This window comes from Dermacentor silvarum, chromosome 11, assembly GCF_013339745.2.
Source record: "Dermacentor silvarum isolate Dsil-2018 chromosome 11, BIME_Dsil_1.4, whole genome shotgun sequence".
In the NCBI taxonomy this organism is placed as follows: domain Eukaryota; kingdom Metazoa; phylum Arthropoda; class Arachnida; order Ixodida; family Ixodidae; genus Dermacentor; species Dermacentor silvarum.
Window position 1 is genome coordinate 23,371,527 of NC_051164.1, and position 15,207 is coordinate 23,386,733.

At 47.8% G+C, this 15,207-nt stretch overlaps 1 protein-coding gene across 1 annotated transcript in view; it reads left to right on the forward strand.

The window, feature by feature from the left end:
* The window catches only part of LOC119432463 (tyrosine-protein kinase SYK), a 137,127-nt gene that overhangs the window by 87,530 nt on the left and 34,390 nt on the right, over window positions 1-15,207 (forward strand). The window contains exons 5-8 of the mRNA XM_049658245.1: window positions 1,984-2,119; window positions 7,498-7,698; window positions 12,698-12,979; window positions 14,542-14,835. Of these exons, the coding sequence (XP_049514202.1) occupies window positions 1,984-2,119; window positions 7,498-7,698; window positions 12,698-12,979; window positions 14,542-14,835 (913 nt within the window). The remainder of the gene's footprint in view (window positions 1-1,983; window positions 2,120-7,497; window positions 7,699-12,697; window positions 12,980-14,541; window positions 14,836-15,207) is intronic.

Genomic DNA, 15,207 nt, shown 5'->3' on the forward strand with positions numbered 1-15,207 from the left:
CTGGCACATGCATCACACTAACCAGATCAAACAGCTAGTTGGGTGAGCTGGTTAAGCATTGCGAGTGTGTAAACGTGATTAACGCACATGGACATAAAAAAAAGAGACACTACGTAGATCTCAAGCGCTGCGTGTCTCTCGTGCCAAGGCTTGGCGGTTACACGCTGGCAATAAATAGGGCATCAGGTACTTATACAAATTTTGAACTGCTATATGCACGGAAGACTTTACTTGGCCCGATATTTAATACAAAGGGTGACTGTAGCAGGGACGAAATAAATGGCAAATGTTTATGCATCCGTATGGAAAAGACTTTTCATCGAGTTCTTTTGGTGTGAAGGTGAACAGTATAAAGTCTCTAGGATGGTGCGGTATTCCGTGCATGGAATCTTACTCGCGAGATTTTTTGGGGGCATGCGTCTACTATAAGAGAATGTTCGCACATAAAAGAAAACTCAGCTTACTTAATTGTGATGCACGCTTCAGGTATTACTCGCTTTTAATTTCAGGTGAATTCCGTAGTACAATGTTGAAATTTCGGTATGTTCGCTTGTCTAGGCCGATATATTGTGCAGGGAAAGCCCTCAACTGTTCATAGGTTAGATATCGGCTCACTTTCAAATGCAATGCATTTCATTTTCATCATAAGCAGGGAAGGAACTCCAAGAAGAGTCTATCACTTCGCAGGGCACTGGTGCCGGAAATTCTTTATGGCATCGGCACTTGCTACCCGTCTTTATAGTGATTGTTGCATGTAGTGCTTACGAAGGTTCCGCTCGTGATAACACTTGCACATTCGCAGAACTAGAAGCGTGGTCTACTAATCTATAGATTAAGTTAGTATTTCACTTTAGTTTTTTTTCCTGGTCATTCTCCTAACCCTATTCGACAACATGTGTATACAGGGCAAAGTCTGGAGGTTTATTATCCCTGATCGGGCCTGGTCCTCTCTGGAGACGTTAAATACACATACGCTTCGCGAAACGCATACTCTAACGTATGAGTTAAGTATACAACATAAACAAAATCTCTACAACATATCACAAATTTCAGGAAACGAAATAATACTCGAAATTCAAGAACCTACGTGGTACATATATTCAGGTAACCGCAGGGTTAGGACACAAACATAGTGTAACGAGACAGACAAGCAAATGAGACTAACACCATATAAATATTTGCTATAAAGTGGGCCACGTGCAGTGAGCAGCAGCGTCCACCGCATAATCATGTGGGTTGCCTGTTAAGAACGAGCGATCCGCAAAAGAACACGAACGAAAACCGAATTGACATTTCGGGACCCATGCGGGTCTCTGATAACAATTAAGGAAGATAATCAATGTCGTGCCTTACCTCTAGACAAAGTTTGGTCCTCGCCAAAATGTGTGTCGCAGAAGGTTGTACTGAGCTGCCCATGGTGAGAAAATATGGGTGGTCAGCCATCAAGAAATAAAGCGCCACCTTAACCTTTTCGCTTCCTTGTTCAGCAAGAGGCTCTTCGCACCAGCACTGAAACGTCAATTGGTTCTGCTCCTCTGTTCTTTCAGCCAGCGCTCGTTTTTTACAGAAAACGGCCTCCTATATCGCGAAAAGATCGTTCGTCTAACCTTGGACTACCAATACGGTGCCTACATAACACTCTCACATAAGAAAGCAACCAACGGTAATCGAACAAGAGATGTGTCCGGGGCCAATATTTGGGCAAGGGGACTTCTTTTCGGCAGAGCCCTGACAAAAGGGCCCTGACAGCTCTTGTTCGACCAGTGATGATAACCTCAAGTAACCTTCTTTCCGTGATGTCTTGCATCGTTTAACAGAATAAAGGGATATACGTTGTCGCACAGTGCATATGATCTAGTTTTTTGTTTGTATTTTTAGTGCTACCTTTTGTCTCAGCATCTTTAGACCGTTGATAAGTTGCATCTATCATCACTGGACATCGTATTATTTATTGATTATGTCCCTATCGCGTCGTTTGCGCAGAGTCCGTGAGCGGGACGACAGCAGCTACGCCCTGTGCCTCAGCCACGGTGGCTCGGTGAAGCACTACAAGGTGGACGTGACGCCTAGCGGCGAGTTCGCCATCCAGGACGGGCAGCGCTTCCCCAGCATCATGTCGGTACGCCAACTTATTCATATAATTCGTACCACTAAACCCGCATTGCGTGCTAGGCCAGCAACTTATCTTGCCATCGGCATAAGTTTTACTATATCACTCGCTATAAATCCGAAGTACCAAAAGTTATGATACCGTGCAGTGGAAGTAAGATTTGATCTTTCATTTGGGCAACGTAGAGCAGTGGTGAACATAGGTAAATGAGTGATAGTCACTGATATTTCTATTAACAACAACTTCAGAATAGTTGACAGCTTGGCACGTTGGTGAGAATTTATTGCCACGAATCCTGCTGCTTCGTTTGTGGTTCAATTTATTATTTTTTTTTTGCCTTGTGTGTTTTAGTGTTACGTGGCACTTTGTGTGGCAAGTATCGCTTTCAATTTAAGCCAGTAGGAACTGCGCCATTGCTTGTACCTTAGTTGTCCCATTTGTAGCAGGGTTCGCAGAAATTATATTTCAGGGGATTTGCTGCGATCACAAAATTAAAGCTGGTCAGTGCTTAAGCTTGCATACCTAATAGGAATGCTGAAACCACTGCCAGTTCAGAAACGTCTTGTCCCTAACATTGTCACAGAATTCACAGGTATTCAACTTGGCTTTGTTGCACATTGCGCGATAGCAGATTTGTAGAAACGAACGCAGAACACAAATTCTATTCCCTACAGGTTTGAGGATTGGTGTCAAAAAACTGCTGCTATTTGCAGATTTTATTCTAATAGGACATGCTTGGAGCAGAGATCTTCTGTAGTTTCGGAATTGCAACATGTGCCCTAAAAGTAATCATTAGGAAGTCAATTAACAGGTGTTGGCCAATCATACGGTTAATTAGTTACGATCACGCTCATCAATGTCCGCTGCCGTTAATTATGCATTGTCAAAAAAATACATTACTACTACCTCCCCAGCCATACCTCCCCAACAGTACGTTTTTCTCGCTAGAGGACCTCCACAGACAACAACGTACAGTATACGTACACTACAGTTCCATGACTTTTTCACTTAACTAATTAGTGATGTGACTGTATCTTAGCAGATCGCTATAGCCAACCTTTCCATGTATCTACAAGTAGGTAAATAAAGTTATGTTTAGTTTGGCCTGCCCGACATCTTATATTTCTTGGAATTTCATTCAACAGTTGTAGCCTATTGAAATACTGACACGCAGTCCACCAACTGCCTTCGATATTTCAGTGCCTTTGCTTGCGACTTTTCATGAGTTATAAATTTTGTTTCTGTTAGATTTTTCCACAATTGCACATATCACACAAAAGGATCGTCGAATAAGCTAGCACGAACCAGCACAAACATCTCCGAGGCACTAACTACACACAGCATGCTTCAGACAAGACGACTTCACAAAAAAGTGAAAGCAAGCAATGCATATCGCAAATGAAAGAGCTGGGTGTATTCTCGCTCGCCTATTTCGGAAAAGTCTCAATTTAAAAAAGAAGTAATTACATGTAGGGGTTTGACGTGCGAGAACCAAATCTCATTGTGAGGCACACCGTAGTGGAGGACTCCTGATTACTTTTGACCACATGATGCAGTTTACCGTACACCCGGCCAATGCACGATAAACCAGCGTTTTTGCATTGTGCACCCGTCGGAATGGGTTCGCCGGCATTGAAACTTTCCCCCAGTGCAGGGTAGGAAACCATAATTTTTTCGGGTTAACCTCCCTGCTTTTCCCAGCTCGTTTCTCTCTCTCTCTCTTTGCGAGCCGGCATCTTTTCAACTATTGCGATCGTTGAAATGGGGTAACAACGAGAATGTCATTTTCTTTCTCCCAAAATAATGAAACTGGTGCTCCATCATTCCTTCTGGGCTCCTCCACACTTTCGAAGGTGACTGGGTAAGACTTCTGCAAAAAACGAACATTCTCCTCTCCCAACTCTATTCTTCTTGCGGCTACGAATACAAGGACGCCTAGACAATTGAAGCTTTGCTCACTACCATCTATCCGGTGACGTGATCTTAATTGCGCTTCGAAATTGAAATATATGCGCAGCGCACTCTCCATCCATACTTTAGTATTACCTCCTCTATTGGCCTATTCTGTACCCTGGGGTGGGTGGATAAGACTCCTGCAACGAATAGACATTCTCTTAATTCGTTACTTTTGCGTAGCTATAAACACGAGGAGGCCTTGAGTATACACGTACGCATACCAGAGAAAAATGGCGCACGCATGCCGAGAATGCCGTTTCTAATGCCAAGAAATGTAATTCTTGTTCCTCGAACGCCGACAGCAAACAAAAAGAACGAACATGAAGAACACAGCCCTTGGGAGCAATAGAGTTCCTCGGGCCACCTTTGCCATTTTTAGCGTGTTCGACTGCCTCATTCTTCGTCCCCATCCCCGTCCGGAGCATTTGAACCAAACGGCCTCGCCGGCGTCTGGAAACAATTTCGGCGGGAGCAACGGTTTTCCCTCGCTTCTCGTTTTCATGGCGCCGAGCATAAAATGAAAAATTCATTACCGCGGTGAAGAAGACTCAACATTTCATTTTGACTGCTGTTTTGTTGAGGCGCTTCGCTGTCGTTCCGCGGTGGGTACTAATGCTTGTATTTCTTTTGTCCCGGCGCTTTGCCTTGCAACGTCGCCGGCCAGCTTCATTCAAAATGAATCTTCCTGCGCTGCGATATTAACCCCGACGAGGATAAACAGCTGCTGGGCCTGTGTTGTAGCGCGTAAATAAACGCCAGCTTTTGACTGGCCCGAGCAACGACCCAAGCCTCGGGGCAGGTGCGAGAATCAACGTCAGCGTTATCTCTCCCGGCCGAGCCCAGCGCTCAAAAGAAAACCCGAGAAATATGATCAAGGGAAAGAAACGGGTGGCTTATATTACTTCCTAAATTACGCTGTAGGGACGGCAAAGAACAGTGGCAAAAGTGTGAGCGAAGAATGTAACCCTTTATTTGGAGAGAAGTTGTGCTCAGGAAGACAAGCAACACTCAAATCACAACGAATAAGCGGCGAATGCAGTCATTCGTTCGTCGAATCTGATATCACGGTTCAATCTCATCCGCTATTTATACGTTCCGGCCTATCCAGGTGATTCGCTGGTGATTGCGTACGTTCAAGTGTATACGACTCTATTCATGTCACGCGTGCGATGGGATTAGACAAGACTATTTCGCTGCAGAATCGCTGACGATTTTCGAGAAATTTCGGATGCGCATCTTGCGCGGAGCGATAACTTGATGACAGTGATGACAGTGAAAAAAATTACACCAGAACTCATCTGATGATGACTGTCGATAGTAATGCGAATCGGGCAATGTAGCGACATGCCATATTCCTGAAGTCGCGTTTATTTAACGCATGTAGTAGTAATTCGGAGACTTTCGTTGCTTCAGCTATATGCCACCTATTCCGATGTCGTCTCACTTTTCTATGGAATTGTCTTGCCAAGGTCATCTATGAGCACGAAGGCTTCATGACGTCACTGACGTCACTGCGACGACTTCATGACGCCGTCGCAGTGACGATTGTATGAGGAAGAAGGATTGATATCTATCGAACGTCGAACATATATAACAACGACGAAATGACGACATTGAGACGACATTACTGAAGTCATTACAGTGACAAAACGACAACGTTACGACGACGGCGTGAAGACGACTGTGTTACAACGATGACATGATGACGACGGCATGAAGGGAGTCGGATGACAAAGCTGGAATCGCGACGATGCAATGACCGCGACGACCTCACGACCATAAACAATTTACCTAGTGGCCCAAGCTATAAGGCGACTTGAACCACTGGGTCGGAGTAGAAGGCGTGGCGACTACAGCATGACGAAAGTCAAATCACTAAGCTCGAACGACCACGATTGAACTACCCCGACGGAATCACTATGGCGGTGTCACAACGAATGCATGACGCACCCGGCTAGTCCCACTTCGGGACCGGCAGGTCTAGCTAACCGGCCCGGTCGCGGGCACGCCGGACAGGCAGGATTTGCTTGTCTAGAGTAGGGCTACGCAGAAGCGAGTCCCACTCCTGCTTGCTGGAGTGGGACTCGCTTAATATATATATAAGTGAACGAGAAGAAAGGGAACCGAGGGACCCGATTTTTAATAAGCATATCATATGTTAGGCGCAGACAAGACAACACGAACACCTGCACGCTGGGCGATTCTCTTTATCCTCTGAGAAAGGCCATGAATGTAAGGTACGACGGCATACCTGCTTCTGCCTCCGTCTGGCTGCTTCATGGGAGAGAGTTTTTCACACTTTTCAAGTAGCTTTACCGCGACGCTGGTGAGGAGTGGACGCGGGTATCCGGCACTGAGCAGCTTCTCCACTTGGGAACAGAAGCTGGTGGGCACCTGGTGACAGCAGGAGTGCTGGAGAGCGTTTCCCAGCGTGGCTGAGGCAACACCTCTCTTGACGAGCTTACCGTCAGCCAAACAGTTATGGCACGGCTATGTCAGCTGGTATACCCCCCAGGTAAACGGGAATGCGTCACGAGCGCCAGTTTCTCCCCTGGTGCTTGGTAGCTAGTCCATGCCTCCGGTGGGAAAAAAAGCCTGCTGTTATGGCAACGGTTTTGCTGATGCACCAGGGGGAGGCGGCCATCCCGTTTGCCTGCAATGCCCTCGACGAGTGTGGAATTATCTCGGCAGATGCGAGAGGACACTAGCACGAGTTCCTTTGCTGCTACAGTTTGCATTATTCTAACAGCTGTCATTTTGAGCCAATTTTTTAATTACCATTTCCTTTTGCGCGTGTGGTTCACGTATTGAATAAACGCCAGCAGCGCATCTGTGTTTGCTAAAATTTTACCCTATTATGTTTCTCTCGGAAGCAAGACCTACAACGAGAAAGACTGCTAACTACAGCATGACTTTCTTACCGATTCCGTACTGAAAGGTGCTCTCTAAATCTTCGGTGAGTGCATACATATGTTGTACCGAAGCTTTTGTGTGTGAACAGGTTCACATTTAAAATTCCAACTATGTGGTATTATGTTGTCCTAAATTTAGAGTCCACTGCAGGTAATGTTAGCGCTCTACATAAGAAAAGCCTTGTATGCGTCTGATTTCACTATTGAGTGGCATTTATTCGCTTTCCTACGCTGCGGCGTTTGTCGTTGATTATGTCAAGAAGGAGAAAAAGAACGTTAAGTAACTTCCGTATCATATAAAGGGAAGACTGGGAGAAAGCGAGTCACCGCACTAGGTAAATTGCCGCGTTCAAGTCAAGGGCACTGGCTAAGCTGCTCTATTTTTGGTTGTTTTATTTTAAAAGAAAAAGAAGCAAACGAATAAGTTATCACGAGTTCGGTTGCAATTGTGATCCTAGTGCCGTAAGGCGGCGGAAGAACCGCTTTCAGTTCATTCGGCGTACTTGGGTATCTCTGCAGCTGATCAGCCACTACACGCTGTTCAGCGACGGTCTCTGGTGCCCTCTGACCGAGGCGTGTGTGCGCCCCGACTGCCACCTGGCGGCCAAGCCGACAACCACTGCCAGCCGAGCGGAGCAACGGCGAAGCTTCGCGGCTACAACCACCACCACTGCACGCACAGGCATCCTCAACCGGCTCGTCGCGAGCATCACGCCGCAGGTGAGCGGCCCTGAAGTGACCGATTGTCCCACTGACCTCTTCATGGGTTGCGAAAAAATTGGTATGCCCCATGGAAATGAGATCACGGTAAATGAATACTCCTAGATGACCGACTGTTTCGTTGCTCGATTGGTTCAGTTATTCGGTCGTTCATCGATTCATTCCTTCATTCATTTGTGTTTTTTTTTTATTGAAGAGCAAGAAGAAGATGTAGTTATCTTATAATGGTAGCTGGTTAGTCAGAACTATACAGAGTGGCAGACATTGAAACCACAGAGAAATCATAAGCGAGGTTAAGTTTTTCGTTCAACTGAAATGCAGAAATAATAACTTAAAGTGTGTTGAAAATGGACGAAAAGATAATTTGTCGCAGGTGGGTCCTAAAAGCCTCATCTTAGGCATTAAGAGGGTGGTACTTTACGAATTAAGCCAATACTTAAGCTACATCCCCCTGCCTATTTTTCTCCGACAATAAATAATAACTGTTTCTCATTTTCGCATGGCAGTAACAAAAAGACTAATGAAAGGTAAGACGAAACGTCACAACTTCAGAAAATGAAGCACGCAGAAAGCTAATAAGGGTAAGCGAGGCGAAGGTGTGGTCTGAGATAAACGGTCTCACGAAAATACAGAAAGTGAGGGTAAGCGCTGCTGCGCACTATACGTCGAGTCACAAAAAGTTCAAAAGGCGTGTGAGGTTTTGATGTGGCCCTAGCAGGCGTGAAGGTGCAGAAATCAGTATCATACACAGATGTGATAATACGCACATAAAGACACAAATTATGACGGTGGTTGACACCACGTACAGAGGATGCTATCTTATCCGCAGTGCCCCCCCCCCCCCCAAAAAAAAAATGTTGCGATTAACTGCACCGTAAATTGTGTCTCTCATGTGACTCACATTGTTTGACAAACAACAGTGAAGCAGGCAACAAGTATGTCGATGCTCGACATGACGAAGTGAGTCAATGAGAGTTACTTAGTTCAGCAATACTTGGCGAGTATTTGTGAGTATTTCATCTGCTGATTAGTTGGCAAATATTGGACACATATGATTGTCGCCTCCTAGGGCAAATTATTGGGTACCGCAAGATTTCCTGAGCGAGAAAGAGGGGTAGTGATTCATCGTCCCCAGCAGATCGGCAGCACTAGCGCACCGATAATCGATTACGCGTGGTATTTGCAAGTTAAGAAAACTGAACTTTCTTTATCAGGATGATATCGAATATCTGCAGACAAGTGTAGCGGACAGACACTAATCCTCTTCGCCGCGGTCGTCCTCCGGTGCTGCGAAAGGTCCCTCGAAAAAAGTGAAGTCCGGGGCAGGGGCAGGTAACGTCAGTGGTTCACCATGTTTCAAAAAGTTACTACGATATCAGCCAGATGTCAGACTTGAGATTTTCTCTATATCACTGAGATCGAGGAATTGGAGAAGCTGGTATGACGAGCTCTGTTGAACATTCTCGTTTCAGCAAGCGAATTAGTGTGGCTTAGTCTTAAGAGTGCTATCTCGGTTTCACGAAGGTGATTAAATGCTTACCGAGGCTTTGGTCTCTAATCAGGAACAACGTTCTTCAGAAACGCCAACGAAAGCATCGCTTAAGCAGGTTCCCCCAGTGCATGAGTCCGCAGTTTTCGAATGTGAAGCATTTCTTGGCGAACATTTGCCACTTTGACAGTATATATATATATATATATATATATATATATATATATATATATATATATTGTTACGGGGAGTATTTAAGTACCAGTAAACGGCTAGCGCTTGTCTAGTAAAGACTGCACACAGGTTCCAGCAGATTTCAGTCTGACAGAAGAGCTTCTGACCCAGCCCCACTACAATGTCTTTGTCTTTGCCATGGCTCGTGACATTATCCCCGGCCGATGAAGCACCGTCCCGGTGCTTGTTGTGGTTAAAATGGGTTATCACAGTTGTAGTGTTTGAGGCGGGAAACATGTACGATGTAACTTCGTGGGGCGGCAGTCGATGAGGTGGATGCCATGGGAGATATCTTATAGATGACAGGAGTCACCTGGCGCAGCACGTGGTAGGGCCCGACGTACCTCGACATTAACTTTTCACAAAGGCCGACACGACGAGATGGGAGCCAGAGGAGGACGAGATAGCCCGGTGGAAAATCAGTATCCCGGTGTCGACGATCGTAAGTGGCCTTTTGTGCGGTCTGCGATGACGAGAGTCGAGCGCGGGCGACTGTGCGCGCGACGAGCGCACGCGTGATGGCATCTTGCGCATTCCTAGGAAGTCGTGGACGGGGAGGCTGGATCAGAAGGGAGCAAGGTGTCAAAGGGTAGTAAGGAATGGCGTCCAAAGAGAAGATAGAAGGGTGAGTAGCCGGCAGTTTCGTGATGCGATGAGTTGTATGCCCGCTACCGAAACCCATCTGAGTGGAGGACGCCTGACGATCGCCCAATCTGTTTTTCTTGCTCTCGCGTCGGCCACATTTCACACCACTGCCGCAGTCGTCGGAATGACCGACCAAGCTTCCCTGGTGACCGCCGCCAAGATCGTGGTCAGTAGTATAGCACATCTCTTCTCGACGACCAATTTCCGGCCCGTGATCCTCATCGTCTGTCTTCGCGCTCTGAATCGACCTACGCCGATGTTGCCGCACAAGGACACTGGTCCAGCCGATCGCCGTCCCCTCAAATTCGCCAGTCGCGCTCCCCTCAGCGCCGTCGCTCTCCTTCTCCGGCTTCCTCTGGCCACCACCCGGGAAACTAGCCAGTGCAGCTCCGGGAGGTGATGCTGCATTGACGACAAGGACCGCAAAACCTCTATTGAACCCTACTTCAAGACGCAATTTGCTCGGTGTTCTCGTCGACGGTGTGCCCGTTACTGCTCTCATTGATACTGGCGCCCACATATCTGTTCTGAGTTCTACGCTCCGACGCCGCCTACGCAAAGTGCTGACACCTGCCGTCTCTCCTACTGTGCGAGTAGCTGACGGCACCCGAACACCGGTTCTTGGTGTGTGCACTGCCCGCTTTACTGTTGCCGGTCACCACACTTCAGTTCTTTTCGCTGTTCTAGACGCTTGCCCACATGATGTCATTCTTGGTATTGACTTCTTGAGCGCCCACTCTGCCCTCATCGATTGTTCTACTGGCATTTTGCGGCTCGAACTGCCATTGTGTCCTGATTACGCCGCAGCAAGTAACACTCGCCTACGTTCCATGGAGTTTCTACGACTACCCGCGCAGGCTGCTACCTACGTCCTTATGTCACCGTTTCCACCGGTCCCTGATGGTGAATATGTGGTCGCTCCCCTCCTCATACCATAGTGGTTGTTTCTAAAAACAGAACGCTGCTTCCAGTCCTCAACTTTCTTACTTCGACCCATGTTCTTCCTCAAGGAATTTCACTAGCCGAACTGTCACCTATGGAAGAATGTACTGTTTCTGCATTCACTGCTGACGCTGAGCCCATGACCCAACCTGTCATACCGGCGCCAACCCAGGCACTTCTGGACAAAATGATATACCCCGCACCTCCACCAAAAAGATGTTACGGGGAGTATTTAATTACCAGTAAACGGCTAGCGCTTGTCTAGTCAAGACTGCACAGAGCGCACAGGTTCCAGCAGGTTTCAGTCTGACAGAAGAGCCTCTGACCCAGCCCCACTACAACGTCTTTGTCTTTGCCATGGCTCGTGACAATATATATCTAGCCGCCTACGTCTTAGTGCTCTCATGGCCGTTTCGTTAAATTGGTAGGCACCATAGCTGGCATAGTATGAGAAGAGTGTATGAATAACATAAATGATAGGTCATGACATGAATATCATGACATGTGTGTCCTGTAGATCATGAAACAACCGCCTTCGTCTTGGTGCTCTCATGGTCGTTTCGTTACCATGGTGTGCACCAAAATTGGCATACTATGACAAGAGTGTATGATGAACTTAAATGATAGGTCATGACATGAATGGCATGACATGCGTATCATGTAGCTTATGAAACAGCCGCCCAAAATGACATTGGCCCAGCGAAAAAGATCAACACTCAAAAACCACTGCAATGGGTTCGGGCGTGGGTACTAAGTGAAGGAAACTAGTGCTCAAGGATGATGGTAGAAGTCATAGTCATGAGCATTACTCAGCCGAAAAAGATTAACAGTCAAAAACCACTGCAATGGGTTCGGGCGTTGGCACGAAGTGAAGGAAACACTAAAAGATAGTGGTAGAAGTCATAGTCATGACTATGACTCAGCAAAAATGACAATGACTCAGCGAAAAAAGATTAACACTCAAAAACCAATACAATGGGTTCGGATGTGGTACTAAGTGAAGGAAATAGCTAAATGTTCATGACCGAAATCATAGTCATGAGAATGACTAATGCTTTCGCCTTAACGTCTATGCCAAAGGTCTCTTCGGCGTAGTTAAAGGGACTCCCGAGGACTCATGACATGAATGTCATGACGTGCGTGTCATGTAGGCCATGAAACAGCCGCCTACGTCTTGGTATTCTCACGGTCGTTTCGTTAACTTGGTAGGCTCTCCCTACACACTGCTTCGCATAACATCGATTCCCACAGGGCGTAGGATCTGCCGGCTTTTTTTTTTTTTAACTCTAGTTGAAGCGTACTTTTGTTGTGGAATCTTCTTGAACCGTTGGCACTGGGTAAGACCCAAACTGCAGTCGTTTTCTTAGTTCGCGAACTTTTAGAGACCAAGAGCAAGACGTAGAGATTATGAGAACCAAAGATTTAACCATCCATGCGACTGGTTGGCTAACGTACGAGAATAAAAAAAGGAAAAGTGAAATAGAATAAATTGTAGGGCAATGAGAAACAAACAGTAACTTCAAAAGTACAGTACATTGAATAGGTATCCACAAAGTTCCGTAGACTCACGAAGCACAGCAGCCCAGTAAACGTTCTGCCTAAAAGTCTTTGGCATCGGTGCCAACGACACCGGTGCCAACTGTCTACTGAGCCGGTGGCAGTCTGACTCTCACCGCCCTGTTCGCGCAGCAGGCAATGGAGCGATCGCGGACCATGCCTCGGCTTCGGGCACCTTCGCGGCTCTCCTGCTCGTCGCCGCCCCCGCAGCAACCGCACCATCAGCACCATCACCTGCCGGCGGCCTCCACCGGGGCCACCATCGGCTGCCACCACTCCCCGTCGGGCGCACACACGTCGTCGGGCGGAGGCCGGCGCTCGGCCACGGGCAGCCGGCTGCACAAGGCTTCCAGCTTCGACCACCTGCTACCGGGGTTCATCAGCTACCTGTTCTCGGGAGACGGAGACCGAAAGGCGAGTATCGCGAAGTCCGGGGGTGTGTGCTTGTGGGCGAAGCTAGTGGCCTCAGGGAGAGAGAGAGAGAGGGAGAAGACACTTTATTTATAGAATAAAAGGAGTCAAAGCAGTCCTCAGCCTTGCTGGCGTTATTCTTGGCCTGATCAATTCCGACAGGCAAACTTGGTCCAGATTGGTGGTGACTTGAGTTAGCCATTGAGGCGTGGTTTGCAAGAAGAGAATAAAGTGGGTTTGCGGAAGCGGCGGTGGTGGGCATTGTTATAATGCGTTATGGTATCCGCCGCGCCACTGAGAAGGAAGGGGTGGGTGGGGGGAGGGAAGGAGGGGCTCCTGGGCCAGTAGTATACGGAGCTCATGAGAGGGGCTCGTTGGGCTAGTTGGTACATGGTTATACTTGGAGAATGGCAGCGAACTTGAAAGTAGAAAAAAAGGGAAAATCAGACATAGACAAAGCGACAGGAAGGTGGCTGGACAGGAAAATGGCTGATCAGCCACCTTCCTGTCGCTTTGTCTATGTCTGCTTCTCGATTTTTTCTACTTTAAAGTTTGCGGGCATTCTCCAAGTATACGGAGCAGCTGTATGCGTGCCGGTGTGTTTTGTTTGGGCTTGTCATATATAGTGTTCTGTTTACGTGCTAAGTTTGAGTGTAGCTGTGGAAAAACTTTTCTCTTTGTTCTGTAGGGATCTTGTTCTGGGGAATTTTCCGTGCTTCCACCTTCTGAGTTTAGCGCGAGCATGCTGGGAATTTAGCGTAATGTGTACAAGGCGAGCTGATTAGTCCGTACCTTTCCTAGCAGTCCCGCGTGGTCAGGTATCCAAATGATTTCTACTAGTTTGTATAGAAGGCACTTCGCGGCTTGTCGCCCTCCCCTCACCTAGGTTTACAGCGATAGATAGCGTATTTGCGTTAGTGTAACGGCCGCATTACAAACTTAGCTTAGGCAGGCACAAAACAAAAAAGAAACAACAATACAGCGCTAATTCCGTTGAACTCAGAACAAAAACGCGGATATGCGCAAGGAAAGGGAATGATGAGATTTTCCTTCCATTAACAATTTACCGATTAAACTGGGAATCACCATCAGCGCCATCATCGTCTTCATTATCTTCATGACCATCGGGCTATTAGTTTCACTGCAGGACAAACGCCCCTCCCAGCGATCTCCAATAGCCCCCCCCCCCCCCCCCTCGTCTTGCGTCAGCTGATCCAATCTTAGGCTTACAGCTTTTCTAATTTCATCACACTACCTAGTTATCTGTCGTCTACGGCGGCGCTTCGCTCCTCCTGGCACTAATGCCTTAACTTTAGTGGACGGCCGCTTGTCGGCCCCACGCATTTACAACGACCGCAAAACTCCGCTTATTCTTCCTAATCTCAACTGGGATATCAGCTACCCCCGTTTGCTGTCTTATTCACAGCGCAGTCCTCCAGTCTCTTAATGTTACGCCTAACATTTTTCGTTCCATCGCCTGTCGCGTGCTCTAATTACCCTCCATGGTTTCGGCCCCATTGCGTTACGATCTGTTAGTAGCAACGTGAGTGTTGTGGGCATTGCAGACTCTGCGCCGCAAGAGCTCGGGCGGCAAGCGACTGCCGGAGATGGAGCAGACCCTGCCGCGTCGAGTGCCCTCGGTGCCGTCCGAGTACTCGTGCGAGCGCCCCGTGCCGGCGCCTCGCCACTCGCTGGCGCGCAGGGACTACCAGGAGGATCCGGTTTACGCGAACCGGCAGGCGCTGCTGCGGCGCGCTGCCGCCGCTGCAGCAGCTGCTGCTGCGTCCGCCGAGTCCGGACCGGCGGCGCCCGTCTCGGACGAGGCGCCCCTCGTGGAAGAGAAGCCCACCCAAGAAGAGGTGAGTGGCAGAGGGAGAGGCAGGGAAAGAGAGAGAAGTCAAAAGGGAAAGGTTAACCAGGCTCAGCCCGGTAGGCTACCCTGCACTGGGGAAGGAGGAAAGGCGATGGAAAGAGGGGAAGGAAGACAGATGTTCACACCCTGAACATTTACATAGTCAAGCGTTCATCGCTGAGGTATAGTCACAGACGGTCGTACAGCCTGGTGCATTTCAAAAAACGCATCAGTATGACGCTGTCCCCAGATTTTCTCTCTGTATGAGGTCTGTTGTCTTAGGTGCCCCAAAGCTGTCCGAATGGCACTCCAAAGCACTGCAGTGTAATAGGGCGGGTTCAAGCGTACGTACACACGACAAAATAGAGAAGGGAAGTCA